This window comes from Myotis yumanensis, unplaced genomic scaffold (genome assembly GCF_028538775.1).
Source record: "Myotis yumanensis isolate MYYU_CA2020_CCGP unplaced genomic scaffold, mMyoYum1.0.hap1 SCAF_11, whole genome shotgun sequence".
In the NCBI taxonomy this organism is placed as follows: domain Eukaryota; kingdom Metazoa; phylum Chordata; class Mammalia; order Chiroptera; family Vespertilionidae; genus Myotis; species Myotis yumanensis.
Genome location: NW_027223762.1, coordinates 69,705,067 through 69,721,699, shown reverse-complemented (window position 1 = coordinate 69,721,699; position 16,633 = coordinate 69,705,067). Strand labels below are relative to the sequence as shown.

The window sequence follows — 16,633 nt, the reverse complement described above, 5'->3', positions numbered from 1 at the left end:
GGGAAAGGACTAATAGGAAAGAGGGCTTGCTAGTGAAATACTCCCATCATTAAGAACATTGCTTTTTCATGGAAAGCTCATTTCCCCCAACTATTGAACTCTTACGTTGCTATTACTTTTTGTTGCAGCATCAAAGCTGGACGACTCCTGTCCTACATTCCCTATCAGCTGTACAGCAAGCAGTCCACTGTGCAGAAAAGTCTCAACTTCAATCCTGTATGCAAACCTGAGGACCCGGTGCCTGGTCCAAGCAATGGAGCCAAACAGCTTAACAACAGGGTGTAAGTTTATCTAGGGTGGTAACGCTGCAAAGCTTGCTTTTAGCACTGGGTGTGGTTCCTGGTCTGCTGAAGATAGAAATAGCTGTATAACCTGGCCATTCACCTATGCTACACATGCAGAAATAGGTGTGTGGGTGTCTTACCAAGAAATTGTTTTTATCATGAAAGTTTCATAAATAAAATGTAAACAGGAAGGCTTTTTCAGTTGTTTTAAATTCCAATGTTAAACTAATGGATCTTAAATTATTAGAAGTAAAATTTTCTATAGATTTTTCTGAATGTAATTATTTCCTTACAAGAAATTTGCTAAGAATGTTGCTTTCTCAAAAACTGAATTAACTATGCCAGTTATACTTTTGTTATGTGTCATGCATAAAAAGCCAATTAACAAAAATGTTAATATTTCCAGGTTATTTTTGAAAAATTCCAAATTCATAACAGTTCTAAATATGTAAATATTTAATATTAATAAAAATTTAGTTGGTGACCCTAAATGTTATAGAGTCAAAAGGTGACTCTAGAGTTTATCCCATGTGACTGGTTTTTACACATATATTGGTTTAAGCTTTAATTGCAATAATCCTGGGTAAGTTGATTTTAAATTAATTGATGTGTTACCTTAACTTGTATATCAGGTGGTTCATTATTACCATCAGCCTTCTCATTTATTAAGTTGCTTGCTTTGGGAATTGGATATATCTTTTCTCAAAGACCAGGAATCTAACCTGGGAGTATCCAATATCACTGCCTTCTGTAGTTTTTGTTGTTATTTAACATGTATTCATTTATAAGCATATTCAGATATTTTCACGTTACCTAAAACTTTTAATTTTTTTAGTACCATGAAGGTGTACAAGTAATACCAGAAAACATTTGAAAACATAACTCCATATTTTTTTCTCACACTAATAAAAGTAGAAAAATAGATACAGTAGTTCCCCCTTATTCACAGGGGATTATGTTCCAAGACTCCCAGTAGATGACTGAAACCGTGGATAGTACAAATATCATATATACAATGTTTTTTCCCGTGCATACACACGTATGATAAAAGTTTAATTTATAAATTAGGCACAGTAAGAGATTGACAATAATAACTAAATGTAAAATAGAACAGTTATAATAATAAATTGTAGTAAAAGTTAAATGAATAAAGTCTCTCTAAAATACCTTATTTCACTGTACACACCCTGCTTATGATATGAGATGATAAAATGCCTCAGTAATGAGGCTACTCAGGAAGGTGCACAATTTAAAACTTACGAATTCTTTCTGGAATTGTATATCTCATATTTTCAGACCACAGCTGATTGCGGGTAACTGAAACTGCGGAAAGTGAAACTGCAGATAAGGGGGCCTATATGTGTTTTTTGAAATTCTTTGTGTCAATTTTAGGAAAAATTTACCTATTAGATTTTACTTCTTAATACTTTTACACTATTGCCTACTAAATGTATCTTTACTGATTATATATTTCCTGTATAGCTACTTTGTAAATATCCACTTGTCTAGACTGAAAAACAAAAAGAATGTGTATTTGCAAGGTGTTTTCTGCTAATATATGCATTTTTGTTGCATGTGTTGCTAGTAAACATATGAAGAATCTTATTTGTGACACAGAAAAATAGATGTTAAGACTTTTCTAACTTCACTTTTGTTACTTACTATAATCTTTGTTTTTCGGTATGTGCAATACATTTTACAAATTTCTTTGTAATTCTTTTGTGTGACATTTTGCTCCATAGCTTTCTCTTTATCTCAAAGGCAGACTTTCTCTGACATGTAACAAAATTAGACTTTCTTTCCTTCCTCTTTTAATTGTTTTCAGTTGGTTTTCTTTTCCCCTTGCCACTGGCATGATCATTTGTGAGGTTGGACGTACTCAGAGTTGGCTGTCCTATTCCATGAGATGATCAGCCTGAGCCTGAACCAACCCAGAAATGGGTGGTAATGTTCTGATGCATGTGGTTTTTCTGTGTATTCAGACTGTCATTACTGATATACCATGTTGGTATTAGGATGAGGGACTTTAGATTAAACCTGGTAATTCTGTGGTAATCTCACCTATGACTATGGCTCCCTCATCTGAAATCTGAAATGTAATTAGATTAACACTTTGGTTGTTTCTAAGAATGAATTATTGCTCCATAATTCAGGTTTTTGGGTTTTTTTACTTAGGTGATTCTTGAATGCAAATGAATTTTGTCTTTATTATAGAGCATTACCAAGCAAACATTAGAGGAGCCAGGATGTAAATTTAGCATAACATTTGTCATTGGTCCTGCATTTATAAACTTGTTATCAGGAGACTTGGTCCAGATTACCTTGGACCACCTTGGTATCTAAATATGCTTTTTTATAAATGAAATGCCATTTTCCTCATTACTAGGGCAAGTGTCCTCATTTTTCTAGGTATAAATCTTACTGAGCTAGCCATGCACATTGACCTGGTTCTTTCTTTTTTATCCATTTGTACAACAGTTGGCCCCATTAATGGATTAATGAATATGGTCTGTCAGGCTTGTCCTCAGTGTTGTAGCATATTGGATTTAATTTGCTGAAAAAATGCCTTACATAAACTGGAATTAAAAGGAGGAATTAAGAACTCAAACTTTCTTACCTATTTTATGGGAGTTATTCATGTTACAATAATTAAGGGAATATTTATTGACTGCTTAGTATAGCCATGGGCAAACTACGCCCCTTTGAAATGAATAAAACTAAAAAAAAAAAAAAAAAAAAAAAAAGACCGTACCCTTTTATGTAATGATGTTTACTTTGAATTTATATTAGTTCACATAAACACTCCATCCATGCTTTTGTCCGGCCCTCCGGTCCAGTTTAAGAACCCATTGTGGCCCTCGAGTCAAAAAGTTTGCCCACCCCCGGGCCAGACACTGTTACAAACTGGGTATTTAGAGCTTACAGATTCCAGTTAATTTTTGGTAGGAAGAGTAGTTGAAAATAGTTTTTTGGATTTTTCTTAACCTTATAAGAATCCATTGTATGTCTTCTTTGGTGGTATCTAAAGCTTAATAAAAACTAAAAGGCTGTGAATGTTCTAGATTTTTCCTAGTTTTCTTGCTACTTTGGTTTAGCAAAAATTATCCTTTGTTGGAAGAAAAAGAATATAAAACTTGTGGCTTAATTTTTCAGTTTTTGGAGTGGGGGTGGGAGGTATCAAAGTGTGTATCACTAAGACAATGTTTAATGAAAAATTATTTTAGCTTGAAAGTAAGACATTATTAATTTAAGAACACTTTTTCCCTGCTTTAGAAATCACATAATTAAGGAGCTTGAGACAGAAAAAGAAATCAAAGCCAATGGAATGAACAGTTGGAATGAAGAAGATGCAAGTAGTGATTTTAGTTTTGCGGAGCTGGAGCAGATCTTTCCAGAAAGGAAACAAAACGGGATTCCGCCTCACAGAGACAGCCCTGCCATTTTCAATGGCCACACTCATAGCTCTAATGGTGCCTTAAAGATACAGGATTGCTGGGTGCCTGTAGGCAACAGTGTTGCCAGCAGGCTTTCTCCAGACTCTACCCAGAGGGAGGAGAAGGCTGAGAATAGCAGCACCGACTTCAGAGACTGCAGTGTGCAGCTGTTGCAACAAAGCACCAGGAACACAGATGCCGTGCGGAATCCACACAGAACTAATTCCTTCTCATTATCATCTTTGCACACTAACACTAAAATAAATGGTGCTCAGTACTCCACTGTTCAGGGGCCTTCAAGCACAAAAAGCACTTCAGGACCTACTCTTAGCAAGGCAGCACCTTCAGTGCCATCCAGACCCTCAGACTGCAGTTTTATTTCAGACTTCTATTCTCGTTCAAGACTGCATCACATATCAACGTGGAAGTGTGAATTGACTGAGTTTGTCAATACCCTACAAAGACAAAGTAATGGTATCTTCCCAGGAAGGGAAAAGTTAAAAAAAATGAAAACAGGCAGGTCTGCCCTTGTTGTAACTGACACAGGTAGATACTAAAATTGTTTACTTAATCAACAGCTTTTCTTGATCATTTTGTTCTTAAGCTATCATTGCTATGCTGATCAATACTAAGCTTAAAAGTCTTTGGCAACAGCAAGTTACATAGTTTACAGAAAGAATAATAACATTATAGAAAACTTACTTATTGGAATAATTTTTACAAAATTAGGTTTTAGTGTCGCTGATATTTTCTAGCTAATTTAAACAGTAACAAGGTTTTCAACATTCATTCATCATGTAGACCTTACCAGTTGTTTAAGTTTTGAACTATGTAAAAGATAACGTATTATATTGAGTGCTTAAAGTCCTGTACGAATGAATTGGTTTGGTAAGAGTAACTGTTAATTTCTAAAAGCTTGCATCATAATGATTTTTAAATAATTAAATAACTTTGACATAGTTGTTATAATTGCAGTGGTGAACTTTTAGAAGGATTAAGTATTTTCACATATAAGTAGATCGGTTAATTGTAATTTTTTTACTTATCAAAATAACAAAACCAAAAATAATAAGCTATATTTCTGTACCAGTTATTATAAATTAGTATCTGGTTTGAGGTTTTAGTTGCTTTTTACAGATTATACATCACCCCCCCACCCCCCAAGGGGAAGGGATCTCTGAGAACATCTACAGTGGGGCCTTGACTTAAGAGTTTAATTTGTTCCGAGACCAAGCTCGTTAAGGAGCTCATTAAGGATCTTGTTAACTCAAATTACTCTGTCAACTCAATGCAAAAAATCAGCAGAGAGACAGCTGGTATCTCAAAAAACTCAGTCGGGACACTTATAAGTCAAGGCCCCACTGTATTACCCTTTAATTTATAGCTGTGGAAACTGAGGTACAGAGAGAAGCTCATGGTTCTGCCCTAGAAAATGAGGGAAAACTTTTTTTTTAATGTGTTTTGCTGGTTGATATATTCTTAAATGCTTTTTGTTATTTCTGAAATATTTCAGAATAATGTTACAGGTATTAGATTATCTTGACATTGTGCCTTGGCCTTGTAACCTAAAGGTCATTTAATTTTGAAAGCTTCAAAGAATTCATATTGAATGGGAATAAATTGGGAAATTTTGTGTGAAAGTACTCAATAGGTATTTGATATATGCATTCTGTACTACTTGAATATTTAAGACCATTATTTTGGGTTGTTTACATTGTTTATATAATACTTTAATGCAGCAGAATTAATATTGTTAAGATTGATAAGTCAATTTTGAAGGTAATATAGAAGGTAGTAAGGAATTGTGTGGCTTTGGAGTTAGATGACATACTCTGACGCAAACCCTAACTCTTTTACTCTCATGAAGCAAGACCATGGGCACATCAGTCCCCTCTCTGAGTCTCAGTTTCCTCCCTGCAGTGGAATGCTATTCCATCATGCTCACCTGATGGGATTGGGAATTTAAGGAAGATAACATGAACAAAGGCTCAGTGCCTTGCATATAGAACAGTGGTTCTCAACCTTCTGGCCCTTTAAATACAGTTCCTCATGTTGTGACCCAACCATAAAATAATTTTCGTTGCTACTTCATAACTGTAATGTTGCTACTGTTATGAATTGTAATGTAAATATCTGATATGCAGGATGGTCTTAGGTGACCCCTGTGAAAGGGTCATTCGACTGCCAAAGGGGTCGAGACCCACAGGTTGAGAACTGCTGATACAAAACTAGGTAAATGCGTTGCAGTCAGAATTTAGTAAATGGAGTGGCCTAAACCTTTTGGGCAGTAGATGTAAGTTTTTGGAAGCCTGTTGTGAAGAGAAACCTTCAGTACTAGTATTCTTTAATCCACCAGAGGAAAACTCCTTTATGAGGCCAGAACTTTATATAATCTCAGGGGTCATATTTCCAAGGCTGTCCACCCTGAAGGGCTAGGGGAAAGGGTAGGGTGAGACTGATATGGAGGAAAGCTCTGGTTGTGGCTGGATTAGGGTTAAACTAACCCGATGGCCTCCCTGTTGCTCAGGATGATTAGAAGCCAGAGACCTTAGGAGAGAACACTCATATAAGCGTTAGAGCTGACTTTTGATAGTGTTTAAATGCATGAGGAGAATTTATACATAGATTTTGCTTCTTTATTTTTTTAAGTGTGTCTGTTTAGAACAACTTTATCGTAGCTTGAGGGCTCTGAAATCAGACTGCATGGGATTAAATGCCAGCTTAGTCTCTTACTGGCTGTGTGACTCAATAAGCAAGTTATTATCTGTAAAATAAGGATAACAAGATTGCCTGTCTCATAGTGTTGAAATTCTCACATGTAAACCTCCTACAACAGTGGTTGACACCTACCAAGCACTCATTAATAGCAGCAATTTTTATTTTATCAAAGAATGTTTGTAGGCTACATTTGAAGTTACTGAGCTCTATGCAACTAAGTATATGAAAACACCTTCATACAATTTTATAAAATAGCACATAGAAATGTTAAGCATTAGACAAACTATTAATTTGAGACTTTATTAGAATATACGCTAGGAAGAGAACATGGTATTTTCACAATTGATTTTAATTATTGGGAAGCTCAGTCTGTATCTGAACTACTTTTAGAGCTAAAGAAACTGAGATTTGCCTTTCCTTGAGGTGATAGAAATAATCTATAATAGATTCTATATTTTTTTAGACTCCTACTTGTAAGCACTTAAAAATATAATTTGTAAAATTAACTAGACCTGTTACTTTTATATTAAAAATTAGTTTGGGTTTTGAACATTCTCTTTTTCCTTCTAGGAAATATGTCAGTATTGAGTTCACCCAGACATCAGAGCTGTATAATGCATGTTGATATGGATTGCTTCTTTGTATCAGTGGGTATACGAAATAGGCCAGATCTCAAAGGTCTGTATTCTTTTCTATGTTTTCAGAAACTTCATATGTTATTATAAATAAATATATATTCTAAGGATCACAAAATATCTACTTTTAAATATATTTTCATTGATTTCAGAGAGGAAGGGAGAGGGAGAGAAAAATAGAAATATCAACCATGAGAGAAAATTATTGATTGGCTGCTTCCTGCACGCCCCCACCAGGGATCAAGCTTGCAGCCCGGGCATGTGCCCTGACCGGGAATGGAACCATGACCTCCTGGTTTATAGGTCGATGCTCAACCACTGAGCCATGCTGGGCCATAAAGTATTTTTTAAGAAGTATTTCTAATTTTCCTTGGCAGAATCAATTCCTGCTTCTAAATTTTCTGGACTCTGTTATCATGAGAAATATGTTTTTCTGCCTGTAGAAATCAGGTCTTTAGGGAAGAACTCTTCAACTGAAGGCTCTGTCTTCGTAGACCAGCCGTGGGCAAACTACGGCCCTCAGGCCGGATCCGGCCCGTTTGAAATGACTAAAACAAACAAACAAAAAAGAACGTACCCTTTTATGTAATGATGTTTACTTTGAATTTATATTAGTTCACATAAACACTCCATCCATGCTTTTGTTCCGGCCCTCTGGTCCAGTTTAAGAACCCATTGTGGCCCCCGAGTTAAAAAGTTTGCCCACCCCTGTCTTAGACTAATGTAGGCAGGGACTTGCATTGGGCATTGTCCATATTTTTATTTATATTTACTATTACTTTGTTAGTAAATGGGAGTTTTTATGGTAGCGTATGTTTTTATGACTTGGGTTGCTATACTTCCTCTTGAATAAATAACTATTCTGTACATAGTGAACATACCAATTTTTTAATTGTAATTTTGTGTTACTGAATATCACTAAAATATGTTGTCATCTATGAGTCTTTGTTTTAATTGAATTTCAGATATTTGTTAGCTAACCGGTACTTAAAAATATACTTATTCTGGATTTTTCAGTGGTTCCTTCTGTGTCTGAGAGATGTAACATTTTCTTCGGAGAGTCAGTTCTTCCCTTATGGACAGCACAGAGCTACTGGGATTAATACCAGAGCTTTATTTTTGTCACAAGTAGTTGCTCTTTACCTCTGAAAGGATTATTTAAATGTTAAAAAATTGATTTAGCCCATTAGTGACTTCTTTATTATTGTTTATTAATTTTTGTTCTCACAACAAATGCGTCCAGTAAAATATGTGTGAAGTAATTATGCTGTAGCTTTAGAAGTTACCGTTATCTCATAACTTAACACACACAGGCAGAAGTGATACTGAAATATTTTTATAAATAAACCAAAATAGGACTATATACTGAACATTTGATTAAATAGAGGTGAGGTTGTGATTCCTCTGCATATATGTTGTGTCTCTTGCTGTAAAATAGTTTTGTTTTGGTATTGCTCTATTTTTCTGATACCGGAAATATTAAAAATCTAGATTAGTTAGTTCCTTCTCTCCTTAGCCCCTCCAGTCTGAACCTAGGATCTGAGTTGTCTGTTTTCCAGCTGTAAGAAACCAAACAAAAACCATGGAAAGCTAGGTGATAATGTTGTTTTAAAGTTGAATAAATGCATCCAAATTGTCAGTAGTTTACTTTTTTGGGGTGTGCTGAGAAACTTAAATGATTTGTACATGGTGATTGATAATATTCAAAGATAATAATAGCTCCTTTATGGATTAATGCCTAAATAAAGCTAAAGAAAAAATGTCATGTTTTTTAAATTTTTTAAAAATTTTTCCTTTACATATTGTTAGTGTTCTTCACTTCCCTGTACTTAGATTTTAAAATAATTTTATTCTTTTCCTCTCAGGAAAACCCGTGGCTGTTACAAGTAACAGAGGCACAGGAAGGGCACCTCTGCGTCCTGGAGCTAACCCCCAGTTGGAGTGGCAGTATTACCAGAATAAAATCCTGAAAGGCAAAGCAGGTACAAATCATGAGCTCTCTTTGAAGTCATTGTGCTCCTGTTGAAGATTTCTGGCTTTTGCTGTTGGTATTGTCGTTACAGCAGCAAAAGCAGTTGAATTAATTAGCTTTTTCATTCAGGTGTTCTAAGGTGTCAGTGATACCTTAAAGCAAAATTGAAATGTAATAATATCTACAACTGATTTATAGTTTTGCTTGGTTGAATTGGATGATGATATTTTCCTGGGACAGAGAGTGAAAAATGTTTTAAAAGTTGTGATTAGTTTGCTTTGTATAAATTTAGATTGGGGATAAAAATCATGGGCATTATTTTGTGGAAGCTTCTAGACTCGCAAGTTAATTGCTAGTTGTTTGATCACTGATTACAGTAAAGACGCTAAAGTTAATGCTAAAGACTTGTATGAGGCAGTGGAGTAATATAGAGTAGGGCTTTAGTTTACTGGAATAAGAAGATAAATATCAGCAATCATTCCTCATATCTTTGTTGAACCTATTTCATATTAGAAACATTTTCTTATCTCTCTGGCTTTTAAATTTTGGCTATTAATAAAATGAAAATCATAAATTTATCAAAATACTATTAAGATTTTCTTGTGGGTTTTTTTTTCTCCTGAGTATATTCCCTGAGAAGTATTTGCTTAGAAATTAAATTCTTTAACATTAATCAGTTTCTTCGTGGATGTTTGCAAAACCAAAAAGTGTTTTAGTTTGTCAAAAAATTTTTTGTTTGTCAGAAAAATGCTAATGAGAAAGTAGTCAGAAATTAGCTATACAGTGGAATGGAAATTGTGCAGTTAAATTTCATCCCAATTATTTCAGGCCCCTAAATTTTCAGTTATGAAACCTTAGGTTTGTTTTAGCAATGATCTCAATGAAATTAAGGCTATAGGAAAGCTAGTTGACATCACTAAGGCCTTTTTTTTGGATTAATCTTTTTGTTGGTTGTGATCTGTTTACATGGTACAGGTATAAGAGAAAATAATTGTAGATACATACTAGTACATCTTTATGCTTCATGTGTGTCTGTACTTTCCAGATTACCTAAAGCTTTTCTCGGTCTTTAAATCTTTTAAGAGATTTTTAAGGTTCTAATATTTTGAGTGTCACGAGTAGATATTGAGGTAGTGAATATTTTGAGCTTATTGAGATTTAGTTGTATTGTGGTATTTGACAATATGGGCAGTTTCATAAGTATTGGTCGTATGGTTTTGTGGTTTTCTTTCTGTATTTTCTGTGTGGTATTAGAAACCAAGTAGCTTAAGGAAATGCGCAACACTTGTCACATATTGGACATTAGTAAAAACTTACTGAATGAACGTTGAAAGAAGGAGAAAATATTATGTGCATACTAGTCAGTAACATCTCTCAGGTACTCAGTGCTCAGTTTCTGGGTAAAAATGTGTTTGTCACACGCATTCTTATTTCCAGTTTGCATCTGGAATTTTGACCTTGTCAAGCAAGCTTTTCTTAGGAGTAGCTGAGAGCCAGTCCTCTTCCTCTTTCCTTTCATTCACAAATGATCTGACCATAAACAGTTTGTTAACAAAACTTACTGTTATTGGTCTTCATCAGTTTAGCCACTGGATTTTCATGGCATTGTAATGACCTTTTCTAATTCACATCCCTCCACCTCTTGTGTGGATGGTAAACTGGAAGGTAAATATTAGGAGAAATATTGAAATTTCACTTGCCTTTGAAAACTGTCAAAAATAGATATTTTTGTCACTAGAAGAGATGAATATGATACTTTGTACTTTATATTCTTTCTCTTAACTTCATGTCATTCACTTTTGTGTTCTAAGCCTTTTGACCCAGTAAGCACTTACCAAAATATTTGTCACATATAAAATGGATAGATTGCCCTTTGTTATAAAGTTTGGTTGCAACTAAGTTTGCACTTAGAACTTGTTACTTAGGACTTGTTTTATCAATGCCCTTGTTCCTCTTTCCTTTTTATTTCTTATCTTTCTCTGGGTCCTTATTAGATATGATACCAAATTGTAAAATTTTGAGGATAAAGTTAGGAATTAGAATCTTTGGCTTCTGCACACTAACCTTAAAAATAAATTCATTTCTAATGTTTTGACTTGTATGTCTAGGCAGAGCATTAGACCAAGTAGCATCTTTAGCCCTTTGTAAAAGCTTTATTTTCTTATTGGTCATTTTCAGAAACTCTTGTCTAACAGTGTAAGCAGGACTCTCCATCGTGGCTTCCTTTGGTTAGCTGCCTCCTGAGCGATGCTCAGTGATGCCACTTCTCATTGATGACCCTCAATATCTGGAATCCCTTTATACTCGAGATATCATGGTTGGGCCTTTTTATCCCTCCCGGGATTCCATGATGCAGTGTTTCCTGTCCTTTCAGCAACTTCAGTGTTCATTCTAAAGAACAACAGTTTTAAAATTCGTACTAGCCATAGATTTATTCTCAGCGATTTCTTTTTCACAGACTTGGGTCCTGGCCTCTGATTTCTCCAACCGTTCCTCCACATTCTCCATGTGCCCGTCTAGTTTGTCAAGTTTTGATGAGCAGTTCTCTACTTTGCCCTCCAGTGAGGACAGTGTGTCCCTGCATTTCCCCGAATCTCCCTTGAAGCAACTCACTCCGCTGGTGGAGGGATCCACGCACTCTGCTGCACTGTGGAAAAGGTCAGCCAGCCCAGCCAAGGGGAACCCCAGGCGCTGCCTCTCAGGCAGGGCCTTGGTAGCGCAGGGACCTCAGATACTGTTCTCACCTTAAGCATGGTTTCTGTAATTCTTAAGACGGGTGTCTTAGACTATTTAACTAGCCTTTCAAATATAAGTCATCTAACTCCCCAACTTTTAATGCATAACTCATGGTTATACATTTGAAAAGCAGCTGGTTGTGGCTGTTCAAGCTTCAACTTTTTGTTATTGTTGTTTAGTTGTAGCCTCTTGAACTGTGATACAATCCTGAAATTCTCAAGGATTTTCAGCTTAGAGTAATGGACTATTAAAGCTGCTATGTAGTCTTCTAAGACGCTTCAGAAGTAGTCTGTTTTGCATTCTGTCCTTAATTTGTCATACTCTAACACATATTAGTCACAATATATCAGAAATCATAGCTCTAATTATATACTCTGCTGTTTTTGTTTTTTATATAAGTGGGATATGACCTCATTAAGATGCCAGTCCTCAGAGTTTGGTTTGCATTTATGCTTTGCGTGTATGGGTGCCGAATCCAGAAATGCTTATATGGGTTGCATAGTTTGTAAAAATATGTAGACTACTGGAGTCAAACTAGGAACAGTTGTTTTAGCCCAGAAAGCCAGACACCTAGCCATGTTTTTCTGGTAGTGCTTTAACTTGGCTGATTTTTTTTATGGAAATTATGTCTCTGAAAAAAGTCGAAGAGAAATGCTGAGTTTTGAGTTGCATTGCTACAATATACTCAGAATAGGTTTGTCTAGAATTAGCTGAAGTGGTGTATATTGGTCTGGTTTTACTAACTAATGGTATTTTTGTTCATAATAGAACTATAGCTGAGACTGTTTTTAAAATTATGTTTTTAGAGCATATTCTTCTTGGAGCCTGTAGCATTATCCAAGACTGTAACTGAAGCTGCATTTTCATCTGTTTCTCAGTTATGAGGGAGGCCGAAGGTGGCCCAAAGGAAGTGAAGTGCCTGTAGTTCGCAGACTCTTACACTTGTGTGTGAAGCAGGCAGTTTGGTTTGGTGAGCTGTACTATTTAGGCTAGAGTTGCCTTCCATGAAGCAGTTGGTATTCTGACCACACTTAATGTTTAATTGAACCTGCATTGTTAAATCAAAAGTAGAATTTTCTGGAAGGGTGGATAATGTGAAGCTCTTTTACCTGACATATGTGCAAAAGAAAAGTCTTAAATTTAGGGTGAAATTTTTTTATGGTATATGACTTACTAAATTATTGTTTGATCAAATGTCTTGTAGGAATTTGATCTTTGTTGAACATGTTAATTAGTTTTAAGTATTGCAGTTCTTTTAGGAAACAGCAAAGAACATTTAGAGTGGTTTATATTTTCCCTTAACTGTTTCCCATGAGAGAGCACTACTTAATCCTCTGAGGCTATAGGAGGGGTTCATCATCCTGATCACCTTTCATCCTTGTCCATCCAAGAGACTGGGTTCAGGGGATATTTCATATTTAGCTTTTGATCATTTTTTCCAAAGTATTATTAAAACAGAATACTTTCCATTTATTCCAAGTTTTTATCTGTCTGCTAGTAGAAAACTTAATGGAAACAAACCATTTTAGAATTATAGATTTCCTTTTATTAAATAAGATAAATACCAATGGGGATAAACTATATTTGGAGGTTGCTCAACTTATATATACATTTATTTTTTATTTATAAATTTATATGTATAAGAAAGGAATGAAAAATACATTTCTTGAATGGAAGTTAAGGAAAACCAGTTTTTAACATATAATCATTAAATTTTATTATTTTTAAAGCAGATATACCAGATTCATCACTGTGGGAGAATCAAGATTCTGCACATACTAATGGAATTGATTCTGTTTTGTCGAAGGCTGAAATTGCATCTTGCAGTTATGAAGCCAGGTATGTGAAAATTAACTGTGTTATAATATTTAGGAATGGTTAATTGTACTTAATTATTTTCATATAATCTTTGGAAGTGGATTCAGACATGCTAGTCAGGCCTATGATTTAAAAATATACAGACATGTATGGAAAGAAATGTTTCTAGCCTCAAATGTAGATTTCTTTTTGTTGTTGTTGTTGATCCTCACCCTAGGACAGTGATGGCGAACCTATGACACGCGAACTCATTTTTTTGGTTGATTTTTCTTTGTTAAATGGCATTTAAATATATAAAATAACTATAAAAAATATAAGTCTTTGTTTTACTATGGTTGCAAATATCAAAAAATTTTTATATGTGACACGGCACCAGAGTTAAGTTAGGGTTTTTCAAAATGCTGACATGCCGAGCTCAAAAGGTTCGCCATCACTGCCCTAGGATATATTTTTCCCATTGATTTTTTTTTTTTAGAGAGAGAGAGAGTGGAAGGAAAAGGGAGACACAGAGAAACATCAATTGGTTGCTTCCCTTGCATGCCCCAACCAGGCATGTACCAAGGTACATGCCCTTGACTGGAATCGAACCTGTGATCATTCAGTCCACGGGCCGATGCTCTGAGGAAAACCAACTAGGGCTGTAGAAAACTTTTGATAGTTTCCTGAGGAACCTGTAAATTCTACAGTGGAAATCAAAAGAAATTGGACACTAATTTTTTAAACCATTGTCTTCTGAAGCATGGACTAAAGAATTAGATACTTTTGAATGGAAGAGGCTGTAGTGTTCATCTACGCTAATCATTCCTTTAACAGCTAGGAAAAATCCTTTATGATATTAACCCTTAATACTCAGTTTCTTTTAAAAATTACGTTAAAACTTGATTGCCTATTAAGTTAAAAGTAAATAATTCCATACTGGCCTACCCAATAATCTCACTTATAATTGCATTGTTGTCCACTTGTTAGCACCAGCTTTGTGGATCTTTATCTTATAGTAAACTTATACCTTAATTACTGTTGGCTGTCTCAATATAAGAAGAAACAGACATTTTACATATATATGTTTCTCATATTTAAAAAAAATCAGTCATTTAAAAATAATCTGTTATAATAGTTGTGAAAGTAGAAGGAGTAACAATGAATTAATTAAAAAGAGCAGTCTTTTTTTTTTTTTTCTTACAACTAAACACGGACATTTTTACCTTTATAACAGCAGGCATTTACACATTGTTGGCAAGTGTTAAAGTATTTAATTTAAAATTTAAAGAAACAGTCTTACATCAATTATATTTTTCAGTATTTTATTATTTTTTTGAGAGAGAGAAGTAGGTAGCATCTTGTGGCTTTGTCATTCATACTTTTAAAAAATTGAGATATAATTTCAGGTATACATAATGATTCGATATATGTAACATATTTCAGTCTTAATTAAAAGTTGGGGTTATTTAAGCAAGTCTGATCTGAACAAAAATTTTCAACTCAACATCATCTAACCAAAATAGTTTATTTAAAATTTTCTGATTGTTTTATAAGAAGATATTTAAGGAAAAAGCATCATCTGTGTATAATTATAAAATATTTTAAAGTATTTTCCACTTCTGACATGTCAAACTTTTACTCCTAAACTAACTTTGCCTTTGATGACAAAATTGTTTTCTTTCATTGTTTGTTGATAATGTAACTGAGTTAAAACTTACTTTAGTAAAAAAATAATTGTCAACTACTTTTGCCTTTTGGACTAGTCTATTTGTTAGCACAGGCAAGTTAGAGCTGATCTCATGTTGTGCTCAATAGTCTGGTGTTTTTCTCCCCAACTGAGTTATTGAACAGTGACTTGTGGTTCTGATGGCTGACAGTTGTGTCCCAGATCTGGAGGGTGTGATGAAGCCCAGATACTCTCTCACACTTTGGGTTTTGCTGGTTGATGAAGTGAAAGCTCCACCTTTCTGTGCTCCTCTTTAGGATCTCTCTTCTCACTCTGTACCCCCAAGCTGAATGCTGGATTGGCTGCTGAGGCTGCCTCCAAAGTAGAAGTGTTCCAGCTCCTGGTGGATCTGGATCTCCAGAGTCACACTTGTGTCTAGATTCCAGGCTTCTGTTGGGGTTTGGATGGTGCACCTGTATCACAGATGGTGGTTGTCAAGCTGAGTTATTACAGAACAATTGGGCTGATGGTGTATGAGGGCCAAATGGTATGTAGCATGCCATTTAAATGCCACTTACGTGGCAGATGTTTATTTTAAGGAGATGCAGAAATGATGAACATGAATTTGAGTTTAAGTTGGGGAAAAACCCACAAAAACCACAGTAGTGGAGTTTTGGTCTTTTAATTGTAATTTTCCATTTTCTAGATGGCTCATTGCTAATGAAGGTCTCCAGAAAACAATTTTTGGATACCCTTTTGTTGTGGCTATCAAATAGTTATATTTTCTTTAAGTGCGGAGATTTTTGAAATAATATATTCACAATTATATCAGAGATATTTCTAGGTTGGGAGTGGAGACTGGACTTGTGGGGATGGTTAGCCCAGCTTTGTGCATTGATAAGTTTTCAGTAGACAGATTAATAATGGAGTTAGCAAAGGATGGAATGTGAACACCAGCTGGTGGAAGTCATAAAAAGGAGGCTGTGTAAATGTAGGTCAGAATATGCATTATTGTTAGTAGTTTTACCCATACTTACTGAAAGAACACGCTCTGTGTCTATAAGTGAGAAGGTAGATATGTAGATGAGTAGATAATATACAGATATCCTAAAATCATAGATTTTTAAGATCAGATAATTTTTAAACCTGCTATTATGGGCTTTTGTAAGGACCTTTTGCTCTTCTCAGCGACATAGATGTCTTTTGTATACTAAATGGACCATGGAAATGACTTAGTGGTTAATTTTTTTTATATTGTTTATCCAACATCAAAAATAATTGTCTGAGCGTAGCATGTGACCAAAAAGAGCATGATCTCTGCTGCGTGAACTGGGAACAGCTGTTTCTGCCACACAAACTCGGGAAGTATTGGTGTGTACCCTGCATGGGAC

At 35.0% G+C, this 16,633-nt stretch overlaps 1 protein-coding gene across 8 annotated transcripts in view; it reads left to right on the top strand.

The window, feature by feature from the left end:
• REV1 (REV1 DNA directed polymerase) overlaps window positions 1–16,633 on the top strand; it is a 108,892-nt gene that overhangs the window by 66,391 nt on the left and 25,868 nt on the right. For 5 of the 8 annotated variants that reach the window (XM_070429856.1, XM_070429854.1, XM_070429857.1 and 2 more), the window contains 5 exons: window positions 129–281; window positions 3,558–4,264; window positions 7,007–7,114; window positions 8,937–9,053; window positions 13,510–13,618. In XM_070429856.1, coding sequence (XP_070285957.1) covers window positions 129–281; window positions 3,558–4,264; window positions 7,007–7,114; window positions 8,937–9,053; window positions 13,510–13,618 — 1,194 coding nt within the window. Of the gene's footprint in view, window positions 1–128; window positions 282–3,557; window positions 4,265–7,006; window positions 7,115–8,936; window positions 9,054–11,528; window positions 11,702–13,509; window positions 13,619–16,633 lie in introns of those variants that run through there. The other 3 variants (XM_070429855.1, XM_070429860.1, XM_070429861.1) reach the window with 3 other exon arrangements.